Source organism: Pseudoliparis swirei, chromosome 17 (genome assembly GCF_029220125.1).
Source record: "Pseudoliparis swirei isolate HS2019 ecotype Mariana Trench chromosome 17, NWPU_hadal_v1, whole genome shotgun sequence".
Taxonomy (NCBI): domain Eukaryota; kingdom Metazoa; phylum Chordata; class Actinopteri; order Perciformes; family Liparidae; genus Pseudoliparis; species Pseudoliparis swirei.
This window is the reverse complement of record NC_079404.1, coordinates 10,403,800-10,423,954: the sequence shown is the minus strand read 5'-3', so window position 1 is coordinate 10,423,954 and position 20,155 is coordinate 10,403,800. Positions and strand designations below refer to the sequence as shown.

The following is a 20,155-nucleotide window of genomic DNA, read 5'->3' as shown; positions in this document are numbered from 1 at the left end:
TACAGCTGTGAATGTAGCAGTGCAGTGTGTGTATCATTTATTCCTCGGTAAAGTGAGGAAAAACAAGCTTTTACCGTTTCTTGCTTTTCAGCCAGCTAATGATTAAAGTGATGGGGATTAGCCCAAAGTTAGCAACAGCTCCAACTCAGGCTAATTTAAGGTGGGCTGACTTTAAAGGTGGACTAGCTACCCTTCTTTAATAGTTTAAACAATAGCGCAGTTAAACTATGTAACATATGTATCAGGAAAACACAATGTTGAATGTTTGAATGACAGCATTATGATAACTGTATTAGTATTATTAAGAATGTATATTGGGACTCGACACGTTCTCAAATGTAAGTACTTGTACAAAATATTGTTCCAATTAAAGAAAAAACAATACTAAATGAAATACTTATGAGGAGCCGCCACATGAGCACATTGTGTAAGGTTTACTCATGCAACTCATTGTTCCAAGATCGTTTGTGTTGCTTTGTTATTTTATGAGGAGATTCTGGTGAGCATAAAACCTAGAACTGACTTAACTGCTTCCATTCTCGGTATTCTTCACATAAAAAGAAATACATTTCAGGGAGCCGGAAATGTTTTTGTGGTTTGTTCCATCAACAGACACAGACACGTACGGTTTATTAAAATAAAGAACCCAAGGTAAAAGGGCCCACAAAATAAAATTAATAAACAGCCTGCTTTTACATATTGTTTTCATATGTTTTACTCCAGAGGACCTGCATGTGATGAGGGATGCTTTATGTCAGCGCTGAGAACCAGAAGTTAACCTGGAAACATGGTACAAATATTTATTAGCTATAGAAAATAGAAATATAGTTTTGATTGAAACCGGGTGAGGAGTTAAACACGAAAGCCGGCTCAGACATGAAAGAATGAAACAGTCAAAAATGTATTCCAGTGGGCCAAAAAGAACATTTTTAAATCCAAGAAAGCCTACTTGAATGATCCGTCTTTTATGGAGGAAAAGAGATTCTCAGCTAAGTACTTTGAAAAATGAAGAAAAGCAGATTCAATCATCAACTGAGGAATGTTTGTTTAAGAAATGTGTTATTTAATTCAAAGATAAGGTCATTTTGCACTCCTGGGAATAGCCAGTTTAAAAAAACAATATCGGTTTCTTCCTTAATGTACTAACATGTATTGTTTTTGGAAATTGGACAGATGAATGATGCAAGCCAGTGTGAGTAGCGATGGAGACGGTAAAGCCAGTTTCATTAAAGTCAATCACAGTAAATGTAATAGTTGTAAAAAATAAAAATAAAATGCATACAGTACATGATTATCACAATGTTTACCTGTTATATTGGTTTCATTCAGGTATTCCAAATGTGTTTTTGAAATTGAGTGCAATTTCAATTTTACAATTGTATGCCACTCTTTCCTAATAGCTCGATTGTCAAGAAAAATCACATGTATAGGAATCCATACTTTCTTGTTTTGATTGCCATACACCACACCATTGTAATGCATCACTGTTGTGCTTGGCGGGCGTTAAACATTATTTTCCTTCTATTATCAAAACTGAAGCTGTATTTCGTAAACGTGAATATACAGAGACATTTAATGGAACTTTTCTTGCATGATTTTCACATTTGAATACAAATCTGACGAAATAAACTACATTAAAACCAACCTCATTGTACGGAGGTCCCACATCTTCACACCATCCGTGACTGCACTGGTGAGGAAGAGGTTGTATGAATCCGGCGCTTGTGTGCTGAACATGGAGCCCTGTCAAATACAATTTAAAAAACAAATGAAGCAAATAATGAAGTTAAATAGGTCTTTCATGTCCAGTGATGGAAAGGTTTGTCTCTGTATCCAATATTGGAAATAGTTTTTCACATTAATGCAGGTTCCATTAGTAGAAGCTAAATATAGAAGGTGACATGAAAGACAATATAAGCCCATTGTGGCTGGAAGGAAAACTGGAATGGAAGAAACGTTGTTTGTTAATTTGTCTTTGTGTCATTTTCCATCTTTTATTCACTGAGATATGCTTCGGCTATAAACATATAGACTTTCCAGTGAGTGAGAGTGAGAGTGAGAGTGAGAGAGAGAGAGAGAGAGAGAGAGAGAGAGAGAGAGGATTTTTCATTTAGACTCTGATCTGATGAGTTCCAGCTGAATTGTGCAGAAGAGTCGATGGAAATATGAAGTGGGAGAAGTCGTTTCACACGCTGCAGTTCCTTCTGTTTGCTCCACATCTCGACAAGAAAGCAAGAGCGGAGGGAAGACTGATGTTGTGTGTGCTGTCTCCAGCCAGGGGCAATCCCTCTGATCCGCAGGTGCTATTCCGACAGCATCCAAATGCCCTCGGGCAACCGGGCAGAGGACCCCACGTTGATGCAATAGCCAAGCTGAAACAACAGACTGCAGGCTTTCCGGAGCGTAGGGCACACGATAGCTGGTGTGACAACCAACAGGCGCCTCCGTATAGTCAGCTGTGTGTACGAGTGGATCACAGCTGAATGACTTGACGCGTCTAATCCATGCCACTCGCTGCAGTGTGTCTAGCTAATCCAGGCTGGGTTTGGGTGTCAAGTATGCAGAGGTCAACACCCTAGGGTCACTGGGCACAAGCCTCCCTCTCTCTCTCTCTCTCTCTCTCTCTCTCTCTCATAGACAAATCATCGTTCTAATAATAAGTTACATAAGCATCTGTAAGATTTCAATATTTTTATGATCATAATGAATGGCGTTGTTGCTATCACGACACTGGCGAACATCAACATGACGATGTAGTAAGAGAAACGAGGACCTTCATTTAATGGCTGCACAGAAATGAAAAAAATATGCTGAAAACTCAGACTTGTACTTTAATGTATTCATATTATTACATTTTGAGTATCATTTTGAGTGATGCGGTATTTCCTTCTTCATTGCACTATAATAGATGTCAACACAGGCCCAAGCCGTCTACTTATTAAACCCCAGCAAGTTGGGCCAGCGTTGGTCCAAGACATGTGGGAGTAAGGCCACATAAACCCAAACTGCATCATGGAACAGCGTTACTCCACGGCCAGCATTCAGTGTGCTCTCCTCCTGCCATCTCTTATGGCAGTCTTAAGCCGGATGCACCAGGGATTTATGTAGAAACACTCCGCGAGATGAACAAGAGTGATGATGTCCCGTCGGTCTGTCATGGAAACCTTCAGGGTATTTTGTTATTTTGTTCAAACATTTTTCATTCACACCATAAACTAACACTTTTGTTCCCCCAAAGATGATCTGTGCCTTATGTAACTCGCCGGCGCTCATAGAAGTCTTACGTAAGACTGGGACATCGGCCAAATAGTTGACCCTTCAAGAGTGAGGTGGAAGATGATGCTCATACAAACAATCGATGCCAAGCAAAAATATTTGCTGTGTTGGTCAGATCTAAATGGCACTTGGTCTCAGGAGTGATGAGATGTGTTTGAGCCGATCCATTTAGAGGTTGGCATAAGTTTTAGTCAAATTACAAATAAGAAACAAAACGTTTATGAAGCAAATTGTATTTTTGTGAACACAATTTCCACCTCACATATTCTGTCATCTGAATGTAGAGGTATACAGACTGTAAACTGTAAAGTTGTAGATCAGTTATGGATCAGATTCTTAAAAGTTGTAGTGTTTATGAATATAATAATGATAATGTAGGTGATAGAACTTTTTGGATTCCTATGTGGGCAGTCAGGAATGTGAAGTGGTCTCACCTTGTTCTGTGTGATGCAGTGGACGGCTCTGCTGTGGGCTTCAGGCAGCCTGGAGGACACTGCACCCGTGTTCATGTCAAATACTTGAAGGGATCGATCAGAACCACCCACCAGAACAATGTCTGAGACAGCTTTTAAGAAAAGTTATGAGGGTTGTTATTAACAAACTATAGGCGTGCTATGGAAGAGCTGCGGGATATGTAAGTGTTTATAATGTTTCAGTTCAAAATCACTTTTCTCACAGGTCAAAAAATACCTTTCATCAATAACTTATGTAAAGAATGGCAACTTTTCATAGCTGCATACAACACTCAGCTTTCTTGCAGCTAATTTATATAAATATGTACATTTATGTATTTTCATACATTGATTATGATTGGCGATCTACTTATAAATATCACTAGTTGTCTGGCAAGATTGTAAATTGTTGTTTTTAACTAAAAACTAAGTCCTACCTTTTCAATGTAATGCTGTGTTAAACGTATATATGGAACAAGAGACAGTCTTCCTTTGCCAATCTCTAATTACACTCTTTCAGTTTACTGCTAGAATATATATATATATATATATATATATATATATATGTATGTATATATATGTATGCATGTACAGGACTGTCTCAGAAAATTAGAATATTGTGATGAAGTTCTTTATTTTCTGTAATGCAATTAAAAAAACAAAAATGTCATGCATTCTGGATTCATTACAAATCAACTGAAATATTGCAAGCCTTTTATTCTTTTAATATTGCTGATTATGGCTTACAGCTTAAGAAAACTCTAAAATCCTATCTCATAAAATTTTAATATTTCCTCAGACCAAGTAAAAAAAGATTTATAACAGCTGAGTGTTTGTCAAGGCTCAGGAAACCCTTGCAGGTGTTTCGAGTTAATTAGACAATTCAAGTGATTTGTTTAATACCCTACTAGTATACTTTTTCATGATATTCTAATATTTAGAGATAGGATATTTGAGTTTTCTTAAGCTGTAAGCCATAATCAGCAATATTAAAAGAATAAAAGGCTTGCAATATTTCAGTTGATTTGTAATGAATCCAGAATGCATGACATTTTTGTTTTTTTAATTGCATTGCAGAAAATAAAGAACTTCATCACAATATTCTAATTTTCTGAGACAGTCCTGTATATATATATATATATATATATATATATATATATATATATATATCTCAATGGGCTTTTAATATGCAAAGTAATCATTAACTTATGAATAAATTCTAAAACGTGTTTCACTCTGATCCTGTTAGACTCCCAGCACGGTGCTACGATGTAACTGCAGTCAGGATGTCGCTCATCCCAGCGCAGCTCACCTTAGTGGATTTATTGGAAAGTAAAAGCATTGTAAACCCTAACAAGGGGCTGGAAGGCAGACATTCTTTCAAATTAAAGCCCTAAATGATTTACAGTGTAAGCCCTGAGGCAACAACATGTTTACTTTGCTCTTCGCAGTCTAAACTAAAACACTTCCTGCAGCAAGAACCACCGTGACACCAGGAAGGATACAAGAGAAGAAATCATTGATTGCAGAAAAGGTCGTGATGTCTGTTGCTGACGTCGTGGTAAAGCGTCGGGTCAATTTGACGACACTCCGTTGGTGATATCTACCAAGAAAAAGAATAAGCTTCATTATTTTCTCAACCAGTAAAGGAGATTCTATCAAAATTACAATTAGAACATAATCACACCTATCATTCTTTATCTCTGTCTGAGCTACACGGCTTTAGTTTGTTCTGTTTGTTATGTATTTCCATATACAAGACGTATCACACATAAATAACGACATAAAGAGGATCAAGATTAATCAACAACAAGATGCACTGCTGACACGTGGCTATTATATACAACACGTCCCTGGTCTCCAGCATAAGACCTCACAGTTTACGCCAAGACAATGTAGGCATGAATGAGTGTTAGTAGTGTGAAGTGTGTGGTAGCAGCTAAATAGAGACCGACCTTTTCAAATTAATTACAACGCCCTACATGGTGGACATTAGTCAAAAGAAAAATCCTTTGATCTGTAATATATAGGTAAATGATTAAATTGGTAAATGGCAAACGGTTAGTTTTAAATCACTGAAGAATGCCCTTACTAGCCTGCAATTGTTCTTAATGTTCTCTTAACCCTTGTGTTGCCTTAGGGTCATTTTGACCCGAATCAATATTACACCCTCCCCCCGCTTTAGGATTAATTTGACCCCATTCAATGTTTAATGTCGGTGTTCTTTCGGTAGTCAACAAACAAACATAAAGTGCCTCACACTTAAACTTGGAAAACAATATTAATTCTAATAATTTTCTGGAGGTTTTAATTGCTGGCGTCAAATTGAACCCAAAGGGTAAAATATGTTAGTAAATATAAAGGTAACAGGAGGGTGAAACATTGAATCGGGTCAAAATGACCCAAAGGCGGGGGGAGGGTGTAATATTGATTCGGGTCAAAATGACCCTAAGGCAACACAAGGGTTAAGATAGATAGATAGATAGATAGATATATACTTTATTAATCCCCAAGGGGAAATTTGTCGAGTCAGTAGCAGCAACACACAAGAATAAAAAAAAAAACACAAAATATAAGAAGGGTTAGGGTGATCTGGCAAGAGGTGAACTGTTGTAGAGCCTCATAGCCGTCGGCAGGAATGTTCTCCTGTATCTCTCCTTGTGGCAGCGGAGCGTGAGGAGACGTCTGGAGAAAGTACTCCTCTGTCCCTGTAGGAGGTGGTGGAGAGGGTGGTCCGGGTTGTCCAATATGGACACCAGTTTCTTCAACGTCCTCCTCTCCACCACCTGTTCCAGGTGCTCCAGCTGGCAGCCGATGATGGAGCCAGCCTTCCCAACCAGTTTGTTAAGACGGCTGGTGTCACCGGCTCGATGCTGCTCCCCAGCAGACAATGGCAAAGTGCAGCACACTGGCCACAACCGACTGGTAGAATAACTCCAGCATCTTGCTGCACACGTTGAAGGATCAAGCTTTCTCAGGAAAAGAGTCGGCTCATCCCCTTCTTGTACACAGCGTTGATGTTGGCCTTCCAGTTCAGTCGGCTGTCGATGGAGACGCCCAGGTACTTGTACTCCTGCACCATGTCCACGTCCACTCCCAGGACACTCAGAGGTGTAGGAGCTGTCGCCTTCCTCCTGAAGTTCACCACCATCTCTCTGGTCTTGGCCAGGTTCAGCCGCAGGTGGTTCTCATCGGCCCACTTTACAAAGTCACTCACCACTGCCCTGTACTCCTCCTCCCGTCCATCCCTAATACACCCGACCACTGCAGAATCATCAGAGTACTTCTGCAGATGGCATGACTCCGTGTTGTACTGGAAGTCACTGGTGTACAGGGTGAAGAGGAAGGAGACAGAACAGTTCCTGTGGGGCTCCAACATCACTGACCACCGTTCCAGACAGCACACGCCCATTCTGACAAACTGTGGTCTGCCTGTGAGGTAGTCAGTGATCCAGGAGATGGTGGACGCCCACACCGGCCACCGCAGCTTCTCACTCAGCAGCAGTGGCTGGATGGTGTTAAATGCACTGGAGAAGTCAAAGAAAGTGACTCTCACAGAGACACCGGTTCCATCCAGGTGCGACTGAGCTCGTGCAGCAGGTAGATGATGGCGCGTCCACTCCCACATGAGGCTGGTAAGCAAATTGCAGAGGGTCCAACGATGATTTCACCTGCGGCCGGAGGTGGGCCAAGACCAGCCTCTCCAGCACCTTCATCACATGGGAGGTGAGGGCGACTGGTCGGTAGTCATGAGGCCAGATGGTGCTGACTTCTTGGGACAGGGACCAGGCACGACGTCTTCCACAGCACGGGACTTCCGCCAGCCTCAGGCTGAGGTTGAAGAGGCGCTGCAGGACACCAGACAGCTGGGTGGCGCAGGTCTTTAGGACCCTGGGGCTGATGCCATCAGGACCTTCAGCTCTGCGCTGGTGTAGTTTCTCCAGCTGTCTTCTCACCTGGTCAGTCGTCACAGAGAGAGGGAGGTGGAGGAGTCCATTGTTATTGAGGGCTCGGTGGATGTGCAGCTCAGCAGGGGGACAGAGGGAGGAGGTGTTTGGGTGGAGTGATGTGTGAGGAAGGGGAGGGCTGTGAACTGAACCTATTGAAAAAACAGTTCAGCTCGTTGGCCCTCTCCAGGAGCCCCTGGCTGTCTCCTCCCACCTGAAGCCAGTTATCTGCTTCATGCCAGACCACACCTCCTTGTGTTGTTCAGCTGAGTTTGGCCTCCAGCTTCCTCCTGTAGGAGTCCTTGCCTCCCTGAGCTTCACCTTTAGGTTGCGCTGGGCTCTCTCAGCTCATCCTGTCTCCAGACCTGAAAGCAGCTTTCTTCATGTTAAGAAGCGCCTTCAGGTCCCTGGTGATCCAGGGCTTGTTGTTGGGGAAGCAGCGCACAGTCCGTGATGGGATGGTGGTGTGTTCACAGAACTTGATGTATTAAAGAACTTGATGTATTAAGAAGGGCACTTAACCCCCAATGTGTCAGTGTTACAGCTTACAACAAGAAAGTGGTCATAGTGTGCATCGTTGAGGTTTGGTTGTATGCCAATGTGATTGTGTAGCACAATTAGATGATAGCATTACGTTATGGTACTTTACTACCAGGCCAGTAGCATGCCCTATATTTATTTCAGCTATATCTCCGTGTGTGGCTTCCAGGCAAGATATTAACAAATAATAGAATTAAATATAAAGAGGGACACGGCTTCTATACAGAATTGATATATACATTTTAATATTACAATAAAATCCCTTGTTTCTTGTAAACAATGTTTGTACAGACAAAGAGTACATTTAAATATAATTAAGTGTAATGCGACAAAAGTAAAACAACGAATGACATGCAAAAGAAAAAAATTCTCAACCTGTCGTGAGAATATGTATCAGCATCAAGTGTATACGCTAAAGTGTTCTTCAGAAGGATTCCTTGTGAATACCTTTTGATGTTGTCCCGTGTGACGTCCACATTGTACAGGTACAAGGAGAGGCATGGGCCAGACGCCAGAAGCAGAAATTTGTCCAGGTAATAAAACTGAGCACCTCTAATGGGTTTGGAGATGATTCTGTCCCCCTGGAGGAGGAAAGACAGGAGACAGAAATCAAACGTTTAGACTTATTGAGACATGATGCAAGAAAATATATTACTAAAATAAAAATATATCCTAATTTAATTTTAAAGGAAGAATAATTACAAAAAGAATGCTTTTTATTCCCTTCTAATTTGTGCAAGTATTTAGAACGTCACAGGAGTACAAAAAAAAGACAAAACCTTGAAAAACTAAGGTCCGGAAATAGTTTTGTCTAACTTTGTACTTCATGTTGCTTGAAGGGGATTCAAAGCGAAGCCACGGCTGATTTCTTCAAGCAATAAAAAAGCTGTAATTGTAAGTGCTGTACACCATTATAGCTGTTTAACTGCTCACAATGACCCATGCAACACCCTCAAATGAAGGGAGAGAGAGAAACCCAGGAGAGCAAACACGACTGTTTGCTCTAACGCTAACCGCCATCCTCATTGTTTGTCTTTCTAGAGTTTTCACGTATAACTGTGCAAAGCCATTTGTAATTCTGGCTCACCCCGACAGAACGCTTGTCCCTGCAAAAGACATTTGTTGCCAAGTGCTTTCATAAGAGCACCAGCCAGTCGAAGGCTGCAGACCCGCTCCAAACAATCTGAGAGTGAAGCAAAGCATCATCCATCTATGGGGAGACCCCAGATTTAGTTTGCCCATTAATGTGATATCCAATGAAGTAAGGAGGTTCTGTGTGTGACCAGGAGATGCTTTGAATGATTAAGTCACTATCTGTGAGCCAAGAAACACACTATTTCATCATCCCAATGAGGGATGGGTATCGTTTGGATTTTTTCCGATACCGGTGCTAAACCGGTACTTTTAAAACGATACCGGTGCCTAAACGGTGCCTGAACCGATACTTTTTTTTTTAAACGCACAATGAGTACATTAAAAACCTCTTTGGCCATATTCCCTGTAGAAGCCGTTATCATGGAGCACTGACAAACAACGGATATCAGACTGTTAACAAACACAATATATGTTCTCCGTTATATGATGTGTGTATATATATATATATATATATATATATTGTCATGTGCAGACCTTATAGGCAGAGGTGCACATAACTGGTACGCAGGTAAGCATCCGCGAAGATAATCAACAATGCGTAATACCACTTGTGTTCCTTCGCGCCTTTGCGTACTTAACCGATCTGTTATTGATCGTCTCTACACAAGAGCATGTCATTTCTGTCATACGTCACAAAACTGACGCTACAGATGGAGTGAGTACCAAACACCATCTCCCGGTACTCACCTGAGTAACTCACTGAAAAAGTTATGTGCACCCCTGTATATATATGTACTTATGTATGTGCATATATGTATTTATGAATGTATATATATATATATGAATGCATATATAAATATATATACTTATATGTGTGTATATATATGTATGTATGTACATATATGTACTTATATATATACATATATATATATGTACTTATATGTTTAAAATGCGTTTAAAATGATAACAAGAAAATAAGGATGATGGGGGCAAGATACTAACACAATACCATAAAATTCTGACCAGATTTGCCCTTAAAATGTCCAGGGTGCCACATATGTAAATATGTACTTATGTATGTGCATATATATGTATTTATGAATGTATATTTATAGGGTTAACCCTGTCACTGTTTTGATGGGCAAAGAGAACAACCAATTAGGGGTACCTTCAGATGACACATGACAAATAAAGTTTTGCTTCTGACAGCGAGAGGTCCACTGAAACAAAGTGATGCCCCACGTTCTTTATTCCTCCGTAATTATATTCCCGGTAACACCGGGTATACAGCCGGGACCGCTGTACATCAACACATCTGCTGACAGACTGTCACGCTCGTAGCTCAAACATGGTTATAATGGCTAATTCATTATTTATTGGCCTACTTTTATGAATGCAAGACTTGCAATAAACGTTCCGGTACTAATCTGAGTTGTATTGGAACCGGTGCTACATTGGCTCCCGCAGAGGCTGTGTTACAAAAGTGCAACAATAAAGAATCTCTGCGCTGCATTTCACCACTATATAATGAATAGTTACCCCTTAATCACCCTTAATGCGCATTTCCTAATAATGTATTTAACATAGTCACAAAATAGAACATTATGAGACATTATATTTTTTAAACTTACACTACAACTGGAAACACTGTGAATACAGCTGAAACAAACAAAATACATACGGCATGTGTCTGTCACAAATGTGTTATACTTCTAAATTAATTAGAGTTTTAGACCTTCAGAGAGAGGATATGTTTTTTGTGAATCGGTCTTGAGGGAGGTAATGTTTGGTGCATTAGTTAGGGTATGTCGTGTTTGGGATTAGGGCGATGGGGACTGAATGAAATCCATAAAAAAAGGTAAAAAACACATTAGTCCAAGGTTTGGGATTGCACAGGTATGTTACCATGGTTATGGCCGGCTCTGGGCTGCCAGGGGTCCAGACTCGGACCGACTGGTCTTCTGACGCACTCGACCACCACTGTCTGCTGAGGCTCCAGCTCACGCTGCTCACTGGCTTGTCATGCCCTGCTTATAAAAAGAGAAGTTTTAAATGATCCAGAAAACAGCGTGTGGCTGCAACATTTACTTTCATGGTGCTGCTTAGAGCGTCAGACAGAGGGAAGAGAAGAGGCACATGGTGACCTTCTGGTCACCTCGACTTCTGTGCTCTTATCTCTGCTGCCCCTCTGTGGACACCGTGCTCCCACTGCACGGAAGCCATCAAGTGCGAAAGACACGCTTGGCAATGAAGGTTATCCTTTCTTTGCTTGTCTGCCTCTACGGCCTAGGATCACGGAGTGGCAGACTGCATTTAATGCTCTTAGTGTTCTTTTAATTGTTGTTACTGTGTATAATTGTAAAACATGATATCATACCTGGTTGGTCTCAGAAACGTGACCTTTACATCTTTCTTTCTCTATCATAACAAAAACAAAAGAATGACATGTTCTAAATTCCTGCAATGGAATACAACCAAAATGATGCTAATTTCTGGTAAAAGAGAACTGTTTTTCTCCTATTTAGATGATGATTGGTAATAAAGTGAATATTTGGAAATGTGTGGAGTCTTTCATCTTAAGCCATGGATCCATTTTAAAGTATTTTAAGCAAAAATATTCCAAATAAGGCTGAGCTGAATCCAAGGTGAGTATTGTCATTCTCCGCCTCTTCAGGGTTAAGATCTTAACCTGGGATGACTGTGTCAATTAATAGAGCTCTATCATAACATATATCATGACTGGTGCACAAAATGAATAATTCAAATATAATGCTTGCAATAACAGCGAGGGGACTGTGGGCAAATACTGAATAACCTGGACGTTTTTTAGGAATGGATACTCATGACCACTTCCTGCACCTGTGTAGACAGTTGGGTTGCCAGCAAGCGAGGTGTTGTACAATAACACTGTGCTGTCGCCAAGACCGCACAGTATTTGTTTCCCGTCACCTGGGAGAGACAAGGAAGGGAAACACAGAATCCTTTTATTAGGATTTTTTGGTCAACATCAGATTTATCATGACCAGAAAACAAGAAGTCTGTTTTTAAACGTAGTGGGAAGTTAGGTGTTTTGTTTAACCCTTGTGTTGCCTTAGGGTCATTTTGACCCGAATCAATATTACACCCTCCCCCCGCCTATGGGTCATTTTGACCCGATTCAATGTTTCACCCTCCTGTTACCTTTATATTTACTAACATATTTTACCCTTTGGGTTCAATTTGACGCCAGCAATTAAAACCTCCAGAAAATTATTAGAATTAATATTGTTTTCCAAGTTTAAGTGTGAGGCACTTTATGTTTGTTTGTTGACTCCCGAAAGAACACCGACATTAAACATTGAATGGGGTCAAATTAATCCTAAGGCGGGGGGAGGGTGTAATATTGATTCGGGTCAAAATGACCCTAAGGCAACACAAGGGTTAAACAGGATGCACTTGTTCTAAAAAAACCGGTATAAAGTTCGTGAAAGACAACAATTAACTGGCCTTTTTAATACCAATTATACTTCATTTATGATTGTTTTACCTTCATTCACCCTTCTAGGAGAGAATGGACACAACTGGATGCAGTATGTAACTCTTTTCTGTTTGCTGATGCTTCAAACAAGTTCAGGCTCCAGCAGATCTTCACAATCCAAATAAATGTCAAATGACATCATTCAAGTCCATCATGTTGTCGTACCGTGGACTATTCTACAGGCCTGGCACGCGATCACGGGACAGTCCTTAGTGTGCAACTAAGAGCTCAAACTAAATGAGTTGTAGTTGAAAGTAGTTGAACCTTTACACTTCAATATATCATATATCATTATTATGTTTAAGATACTGTGGTCAGTATGCAGCAACTAAATTGTCTCACCTGAATATTGAAGGCAGTTGACTGGCTTATTGGCAATGCTTAGATCAATACGTGAAATCAGAGGTGCTGCAATGTCTGCTGGATAATCTCTGAGGAGTGAACCTCTAAATGACAAACAACACTTGTATGTTAATATAACCCATGACATTTGAAAACGTTCTCAACATTTTAAATGATGGGACTGCTTACACATGTTTGTTAGCCTTTTTAGAGGAGGGATTCTTCTGGCTATTTGTTTTCGGTGAAAACATCCTATTTCTGAAAAGCAAAAACAAAATTGGTTATAAAGTATCATTTGATTTGATCCATCATACGTTATATCTTGGATACGGTGCGTTTAATAACATTTTTCATTTCCATCTACCTCTCACTTGAATTTAAAATAAAGTTGCTCTTAACTCGAATCCCAATTTGTGACTTCTATGATGCAAAAGGCGACTCTGAACCGACCTTGGGGCGCTGGTGTATCCAGATGACTTCACGTTGGAGTGGAAGACCAGAGGCTGCTCCTTTAGTCCTCCTTTGTAAAAAACAACAAGGCGCTCCATTACACATAATATTCACACAGTGGAAGTATGTTCATGAGTATAAATGATCTATTCTACAGTGTATATAATAGTCGAAACAAAAATTCAAAGATGCTAAAAAGAAAAGAGCTTTTCATCGATTCTATGAGGAAAGGAAGCAGTATTATTGTGTGACCGTGCTGTGAGCATGAAGAACATCAGCCGCTAACGGTGGGACGCTTCATCCTGCTCCCTGTTCACTGTCAGGGCCTTCCCTCGATCACAATGAGCTCACTTGTTCCACAAACATTAAAATGTGCGAGACTTTCCAAAAAACTGCTCTTGTGTCAAATACAGGCGAAGCAAGGGAAAGTCACATAATCTGTGTGTGGCCATTTACTATAATTATTTGGTTTACAGCGTTGACTTCTACTCGACACTAGTTTACCACCTAAGCCATTTCCATACGACTTATCCAATATCCATTCATTCCTCAATTTAGTTGACCAACAAAAGTAAACACAGACAAGTCAAATGTGTATTTGAGCTTTTAAGATTCAGGTCTTGAATTTCTTTCCATGCATTATTATATATTTTACCATTTTTTTCAGTGACAGTATTTAATCAATTGTGTGAGGTGCTGCAGTTTAGTAACATTGTGCTATTGAACATGAAGTTGATTACAGATTGAGTGAAGATATATTGGTCCTGTCGTCCAATCTGGTCACACATATGTTTACAGTCGTAACTTGATGTCGAATGGTATTTAAATTATTCTTCTAAGATTTTAGAAAAGGAAACACAATCCCTGACGAGTCCGCATGCTTGTAGTTTTAATAAGCTAATATATGAATAAAGTTACAAACCCTAAGCAGCTTAATGTGGCTGTGAAACATTGACCTGGTGTTTGAGTGCTAGTTTCCCTTCTTAAGCTCTTGGACAACTCTATGTCGGCACGTTTCCGACACAATAGTACATTTAATACAGTGAAAGCTGTATTTAATGTATAACAACTAGTCTTTAGAATAAATGTTCCCTACACTTTTGGCTTAAAGGTTTTTTCATCTAAAGTACACTTGACAACTTCTGAACAACTACTATGTTCCCTTATTCTTTAGATTCTGAAGTGAAGGTATTTTGTGTGTGTTATGTGAAGAATAACTTTGATGATACTATTCATCCTGTGTTGCTTCTGTGAAAGCAGAAGTCATTTGTCTTACTTCAACAGGTCTTCAGTGTACCAGGTGCTTACAGAGCAAATGGAGAAGCTTTCGTGAACCGGGTATTTAACTTAAATTGGTATTGTATGGTATTAATCAGCAAAAAGTACATACAGCTAATAACCTGGCAACACAATCATCAATGCTCAACACCCCTATTAACCCCCTGTTGATATATAGTGGCTATTTAGTTTTATAGGGCAGTAAAAATCTCATAATTTAAGATGACTTTACATTAGCTATTTGAAGCGAGAGACATATGTTACTCATTATGTTAGACCTAAACTGTCTTAATCATGACAGCAGCACAAGTGTAATAATAATTTAATTCATCGGTCTAGGTCCAAACATTAGGACGTCTAGCTACTGATGCGACACATGAGTTACACGAAGTTTGTATCTGCTGTTTCCAGGTGAGACCAAAAATCCATTAGTGGTTGTTAATATTAACTTAAAATATACATCACATGTTTGATTTCTATGGTTTTAAGAAGTGACACTGACTTGTTTTACATTTTGTTTCGTCTGCATTAGAAGGGACAAGGCTACAGCCAGCCCTGGAGTTTATTCTAAAATAAACCCAACTCACTCTGGTTCTCAGAAGATGGGAAAACTCCGACCTCCCTCTGAGTTAGCTGTTGAATGTGGCCCAGGAAAAAGAAAAAGAAATAATTCCAGCATCTAAAAAAATTATAAACCATAGCAGGTACATATGTCTTTGATATATTATTTTGACTGTCACAATAGTCTCTGGTATGTGTGCCTTACTGACCTTAAACAAGTGAGTCACATAGTTAAATTATGAAGAGTCTGAAGAATATACTGCCGATGTAACATAGGTGGAGCATAATGGGAGGAAAGAGCGCAAGGAATATACAACTACATGTGGCTATGAATAAAATACTAACCACAATATAACCCTTTAATAGACAGCTTGATGGGACCTTGTGAACTACATGTACTAAACTATGCAGCCGTTGCTGTAAAGCAGTGACACACGGTGAACAGTCAGAGGCATGAAACACTTTGCGGTTTGATTCAGACGCCACTACTCAAAGCCTCTCAGTCCAATGTGTGACTCAGATTCTATTTTTTATAATCTCACTCTACTCAAAACTAGAGTAGACTGCTTGATGCTCGATGTCATGTCAAGGTGAGCTGATGCCTGGCAACTTTTGTAGATGAGCACTCAGTATATTTAAATAAATCGAAGCCTGCCTCTCCTTTTTTTTTACTTTAGACATCGGTAACGTCTGAGGATGAAAGAAGGCATAATTTTTCTAGAAAGTGGCGTGTTCCTCATAAAGAAAAACATTGAAATGGTAGTGTATTAAATTGAATTGTTCAAATCCATTAATTTGTATACAATTCAACAGATATATATATAGAATACAAAGTTGCATGAGGGCACCGTGGCGGGTTGCATCGTCTGTAAATGTTTGCGGTTTGCGGTCTGACTGCATTCATGCAGCACCTCTGGACTCCCCTGAAGATCCCCTCCTTCGTCTGGCACTGGCAGTTTCCTTCCCTCTAGCTGTGGGGAGCCTGGCTAATACTTAATACTGGCTTCCTCAGCAGTAGCCCTCTGTAAGAGCAACATGTAAACCACAGTATATTGTACTGCAGGTCTCCAGCGGAATACTTTCAAGCTGCCAGGTCCTAATGATACACCGAAGAACCACAAATAGGCTCACTTTACAAAGGAATCCACGACTGCAAGAAGCAAGCGGACAACAAGCTGAGCTAACTCATGACAATGTAAATGGTTCGTACTCTTGCTGTCGCATCCTTTGTAGCCACTGCCTAAGCGGCACATGGAAACTAAAGTCAACCTGACTAATTATGAATGCCACGTCTACACTGCCCACAATGCCAAGTATGGAATCTTTTTGATCTTCCATATTTTAAGATAACGAAGAGGTTCTCAGTAGCTCTTGTAATAGCCAAACACACTTTTTATAAACCTATAATAAGTCAAATTTAAGAGAAGTGTCTGAGAAAAACAGACAAAGAGCCAGATATGGAGAGAACTATTAATGGGTCATACTTTTAAAACCAAGAGTCGTCAAACTGCAGTATAGCTCCTTTTTTATTTTATGTGCATATAAGGGAGAAGGGAGTGAGGGTTCAGACGCTGACCTTTTTTTTTTTGAGGATGCTCAGGCTCCCTCTTCTTTAACTCGGCATTCAGAGGAGACTCGAGCAGTGGAGGAGAACTGAAAACCAAACGGGAGGGAGGGGTGCAATGGGGAAGGAGTTACTGGAAATATAGGAGCGAAGCATTTTCCAGCCTTGTGGATTATTAGTCCTTCTAATTCTCAGTGCCATATTGTTGACTCATGAAACACCAGATGGCAAGAATAGTTCTAATATGCCAAGTTCCTATGGAAGTCAAGTTACAGGCAGGAGGCCAACTGAAAAACATTTATATATGTACGACATACTGGTGAGGTCAGCTGACCAGTGTCTCAAAGAAAACAACACATACCTGCACCTGCACTGTTTTTTGCATATTTTAACAAGCTGACATGATTGTTCTTTGGCTTATAAATTGCACATTTGTTAAAGCAGATGATGTTAATGAAATGATCAGTTTTTATTAGCTAATTACTAATTTATGACAGTAATACCTGAATTAATTGTATTCCTTCCCCAGAGCCCTTTCTTTTTCATTCGTGGCCTTCATAAAGCAATGTTATTGTGAAAGTAATAAGTAGGAATTTCTGGATTATTTTCTTAGATCCAGTACATAATTAATTGGATTTAAATGCTAAGACATATACAACATGTTGACAGAGTTTAGTCATTCATGAAGCCGACAGGTTCCAGGCTGGAGCCAAATGATTACATGAGCTACAGAAAGATGTTGTTTTCTCTTGTACTAGTGCCACTCAATAATATTATCATGTAGCCTACTCGTGCCCCTGAATGAACAAATTACATAATCACTAAATAGTATTTACAAGCAGCTGAAAATACGTGCTATGGTATTTAGCAGGTTGTTCTTTATTAAGGAAACCTGGCTTCCAGCCCCGGTGTACAGTGTACAAGACTATGGAAGGACCAAGTGTCCATGAAACACTGACTTTACTCGTAGAGCTGATTTGTAACTTTGATTTCTTAATTGAAGCCAAAAGGACATTTTGTTTTCATGGGAGTCAACATATATAAACCGATGCAGCATCACTAAATATGTGCTCTAAACTCCGGGTTTACCTGGGGAATATGGAAAAGCCTTCCCCACGAGCCGGGGTCCTCCTGAGCTCACCGAGACGTAACTCCAACAGGACGACACAGGGAGTGAACAAAGAGCTCACAAGAAACACCATCTGTGTGACAAGGAATTTGAGAATGGATTCATATTAAAACAATTGTGTCATTGCATTATTATTGACTCTTTTTTTTGTCGCCACAACACATCCACGTTGTTTGATGACACCTCAAAGCTTTTATAACTACAGTCTTTTGATTGCTCTGACCGCAAATCTAAATAATAATAACAAACATTTTAAGAAAAAAGGTCCTCTGAATAATTTAGTGATCGGGCCCTAATAATAGTAATTGTCATTATTATACATTGTCATTATATAAAATATGGTTAAAGTCATTCATGAACCAACTTCCTTTTTTTGACTTGTGTGCTCTGCTGAGCTTTGAGTCTGTTCCATGATTCTGTTCCATGAGTCTGTTCCATGAGTCTGTTCCATGAGTCTGTTCCATGAGTCTGTTCCATGAGTCTGTTTCATGAGTCTGTTCCATGAGTCGGTTCCATGATTCTGTTCCATGATTCTGTTCCATGAGTCTGTTCCATGATTCTGTTCCATGATTCTGTTTCATGAGTCTGTTCCATGATTCTGTTCCATGAGTCTGTTCCATGAGTCTGTTTCATGAGTCTGTTCCATGATTCTGTTCCATGATTCTGTTTCATGAGTCTGTTCCATGAGTCTGTTTCATGAGTCTGTTCCATGAGTCGGTTCCATGAGTCTGTTCCATGATTCTGTTCCATGATTCTGTTCCATGAGTCTGTTCCATGAGTCTGTTTCATGAGTCTGTTCCATGATTCTGTTCCATGATTCTGTTCCATGAGTCTGTTCCATGATTCTGTTTCATGAGTCTGTTCCATGAGTCTGTTCCATGAGTCTGTTCCATGATTCTGTTCCATGAGTCTGTTCCATGATTCTGTTTCATGAGTCTGTTCCATGATTCTGTTCCATGAGTCTGTTCCATGATTCTGTTCCATGAGTCTGTTCCATGATTCTGTTCCATGAGTCTGTTCCATGATTCTGTTCAATGATTCTGTTCCATGATTCTGTTCCAGGATTCTGTTCCAGGATTCTGTTCCATGAGTCTGTTCCATGATTCTGTTCCATGAGTCTGTTCCATGATTCTGTTCCATGAGTCTGTTCCATGATTCTGTTTCATGAGTCTGTTCCATGATTCTGTTCCATGAGTCTGTTCCATGATTCTGTTTCATGAGTCTGTTCCATGATTCTGTTCCATGATTCTGTTCCATGAGTCTGTTCCATGATTCTGTTCCATGATTCTGTTCCATGATTCTGTTCCATGTTTCTGTTCCAGGATTCTGTTCCATGAGTCTGTTCCATGATTCTGTTTCATGAGTCTGTTCCATGAGTCTGTTCCATGAGTCTGTTCCATGATTCTGTTCCATGAGTCTGTTCCATGAGTCTGTTCCATGAGTCTGTTCCATGATTCTGTTCCATGAGTCTGTTCCATGAGTCTGTTCCATGAGTCTGTTCCATGAGTCTGTTCCATGATTCTGTTCCATGAGTCTGTTCCATGAGTCTGTTCCATGAGTCTGTTCCATGATTCTGTTCCATGAGTCTGTTCCATGAGTCTGTTCCATGAGTCTGTTCCATGATTCTGTTCCATGAGTCTGTTCCATGATTCTGTTTCATGAGTCTGTTCCATGAGTCTGTTTCATGAGTCTGTTCCATGATTCTGTTTCATGAGTCGGTTCCATGATTCTGTTTCATGAGTCTGTTCCATGAGTCTGTTCCATGAGTCTGTTCCATGATTCTGTTCCATGAGTCTGTTCCATGAGTCTGTTCCATGAGTCTGTTCCATGATTCTGTTTCATGAGTCTGTTCCATGAGTCTGTTCCATGAGTCTGTTCCATGAGTCTGTTCCATGAGTCTGTTCCATGATTCTGTTCCATGATTCTGTTCCATGAGTCTGTTCCATGATTCTGTTTCATGAGTCTGTTCCATGATTCTGTTTCATGAGTCTGTTCCATGATTCT

The 20,155-nt window shown here is 40.0% G+C and overlaps 1 protein-coding gene across 1 annotated transcript in view; it reads right to left on the bottom strand.

Annotated features, from left to right (window-relative positions):
• Window positions 1–20,155, bottom strand: part of wdr27 (WD repeat domain 27) — a 45,935-nt gene that overhangs the window by 15,235 nt on the left and 10,545 nt on the right. The window contains exons 11-21 of the mRNA XM_056436214.1: window positions 18,112–18,224; window positions 17,035–17,111; window positions 13,620–13,689; window positions 13,359–13,427; window positions 13,170–13,273; window positions 12,170–12,259; window positions 11,216–11,337; window positions 8,663–8,796; window positions 5,234–5,331; window positions 3,711–3,832; window positions 1,646–1,743 (exon numbers count right to left, since the gene is read on the bottom strand). Coding sequence (XP_056292189.1) covers window positions 1,646–1,743; window positions 3,711–3,832; window positions 5,234–5,331; window positions 8,663–8,796; window positions 11,216–11,337; window positions 12,170–12,259; window positions 13,170–13,273; window positions 13,359–13,427; window positions 13,620–13,689; window positions 17,035–17,111; window positions 18,112–18,224 — 1,097 coding nt within the window. The remainder of the gene's footprint in view (window positions 1–1,645; window positions 1,744–3,710; window positions 3,833–5,233; window positions 5,332–8,662; window positions 8,797–11,215; window positions 11,338–12,169; window positions 12,260–13,169; window positions 13,274–13,358; window positions 13,428–13,619; window positions 13,690–17,034; window positions 17,112–18,111; window positions 18,225–20,155) is intronic.